The 2,500-nt window shown below is 45.2% G+C and overlaps 1 protein-coding gene across 3 annotated transcripts in view; it reads left to right on the top strand.

Moving 5' to 3' along the window:
• LOC118781571 (diacylglycerol O-acyltransferase 1-like) overlaps positions 1-2,500 on the top strand; it is a 16,871-nt gene that overhangs the window by 4,352 nt on the left and 10,019 nt on the right. For 2 of the 3 annotated variants that reach the window (XM_036534534.1, XM_036534535.1), the window contains 4 exons: positions 314-422; positions 1,020-1,124; positions 1,648-1,707; positions 1,830-1,933. In XM_036534534.1, coding sequence (XP_036390427.1) covers positions 314-422; positions 1,020-1,124; positions 1,648-1,707; positions 1,830-1,933 — 378 coding nt within the window. The remainder of the gene's footprint in view (positions 1-313; positions 423-1,019; positions 1,125-1,647; positions 1,708-1,829; positions 1,934-2,500) is intronic. The other variant, XM_036534536.1, reaches the window with a different exon arrangement.

Genomic DNA, 2,500 nt, shown 5'->3' on the forward strand with positions numbered 1-2,500 from the left:
TGTAATGAGCAGGGGCTAAACGATAATAATGTAATGTAATTCAATGAGTAGGGGCTAAATGCTAATAATGTAATGTAATGTAATGGGTGGGGGCTAAACGCTAATAATGTAATGTAATGTAATGAGCAGGGGCTAAACGCTAATAATGTAATGTAATGAGCAGGGGCTAAATGCTAATAATGTAATGTAATGTAATGAGCAGGGGCTAAACGCTAATAATGTAATGTAATGTAATGAGATGGGGCTAAACGCTAATAATGTAATGTAATGTAATGAGATGGGGCTAAACGCTAATAATGGTTCGATTCCCCAGGGGAAGGTGTCGCCGCGGGCGGGGCGCTGCCTCCATGTCGGGAACCTGGTCTTGATCGCGCTCCTGCCGGCCGCCGTCGTCCTGAAACCCGACACCCGCATATCCACAGGTAAAGACGCTCCGTTGCATTACGCGACATTGTTAGCATTTAGCATCATGGGAAATGTAGTCCGGTCATACTACATTACATTATTCGAGTTTAGCCTCTGCTCATTACATTACATTGTTAGCATTTAGCCCCTGCTCATCACATTACGTTACATTATTAGCGTTTAGCCCCTGCTCATTACATTACATTACATTATTAGCGTTTAGCCCCTGCTCATTACATTACATTATATTATTAGCATTTAGCCCCTGCTCATTACATTACATTATTAGCGTTTAGCCCCTGCTCATTACATTACAGTATTAGCGTTTAGCCCCTGCTCATTACATTACATTACATTATTAGCCTTTAGCCCCTGCTCATCACATTACATTAATCTATTAGCCTTTAGCATTAGCTCTTATCCAGAGCCGCTTACACAGGTTACAGTTTTATCCGGTCGAACCGGCGACCTTCCAGTTACCACCCCCTGCTAAGAGCTAACGTTAAACACTAATAATCTAATGTAACGTAATGAGCAGGGGGCTTGTAACCGGAAGGTCGCCGGTTCGAATTCCCAGCCGCACGGCGTGTTGCGTGTCCCCCCCTGCCCCGCAGGTGGAGCCTTACTCTCGGTCTCGATCTACACCATACTGGCGATGAAGCTGTACTCCTACCAGGAGACCAACCGCTGGTACCGGCAGGAGCGAAACGGCGGCCCGGGTGAGTAGCATGGGGCTAAAGATAAAGCTGTACCTGTGTAAGCAGCTCTGGATAAGAGCTAATGCTAAATGCTAATAACGTAATGTAATGCAATGAGCAGGGGCTAAATGCTAATAATGTAATGTAATGAGCAGGGGCTAAACGCTAATAATGTAATGTAATGCAATGAGCAGGGGCTAAACGCTAATAATGTAATGTAATGTAATGAGCAGGGGCTAAACGCTAATAATGTAATGTAATGAGCAGGGGCTAAACGCTAATAATGTAATGTAATGTAATGAGCAGGGGCTAAACGCTAATAATGTACTGTAATGTAATGAGCAGGGGCTAAATGCTAATAATGTAATGTAATGAGCAGGGGCTAAATGCTAATAATGTAATGTAATGTAATGAGCAGGGGCTAAACGCTAATAATGTACTGTAATGTAATGAGCAGGGGCTAAATGCTAATAATGTAATGTAATGAGCAGGGGCTAAATGCTAATAATGTAATGTAATGAACAGGGTCTTGATTCTTCCGCAGGGAGTAAGGGGCGTGGCTCGGAGGAGGGGGCGGAGACGGCGGACCACCTGACCCTGGGGGGTGAGAGGGAAAACCACGCTAGGTCGAGCACACACGCTAATCAAATACGCTAACACACACGCTAACACACACACACACACATACACAATCCTTTGACCTTTGACCTTTGTCCCCGCTATCAGACCTCTACTATTTCCTATTGGCCCCGACGCTATGCTACCAGAAGGATTTCCCGCGAACCCCGAAAATCCGGATCCACTTCCTCTTCCAGAAGCTTCTGGAGATGGTAAGGAGCGGGGGGGGGGGCTCGTAACCGGAAGGTCGCCGGTTCGATTCCCCCCCCCCCCCCGCTGGGGCGCTGCTGCTGCACCCGTTAGTTGAGGTGTTTATCCCAGAACGGGCTAGCATTAGAGCTAAGACACTGTGGAGGGGATTTAGCTTTCGAGCTAACACATTGGGAAGGGATTTTAGCATTAGAGCTGTCATACTGGGCAATGGATTTAGCATCAGGGCTAACACACTGGGCATGAGAGGTAGCGTCAGAGTTGTCATACTGGACAGGAGAATTAGCATCAGTGCTAACACACTGGGCAGAAGCCTAGCATCTGGGCCTATACACTGGGCAGAGGGTTAGCATCAATCCTAACACATTGGGCAGAGGGTTAAGCAGTAACTGATGTATCATAGCATTCTGACTGTAGATCATTGATGTCTGACTGTAGATTATTGATGTCTGGTTGTAGTTTATTGATGTCTGACTGTAGATTATTAATTTTTACTGTAGATTATTGATGATTTACTGTAGATTACTGATGTCTGACTGTAGATTATTAATTTTTTACTGTAGATTATT

This window comes from Megalops cyprinoides, chromosome 8 (assembly GCF_013368585.1).
Source record: "Megalops cyprinoides isolate fMegCyp1 chromosome 8, fMegCyp1.pri, whole genome shotgun sequence".
Classification (NCBI taxonomy): Eukaryota; Metazoa; Chordata; class Actinopteri; order Elopiformes; family Megalopidae; genus Megalops; species Megalops cyprinoides.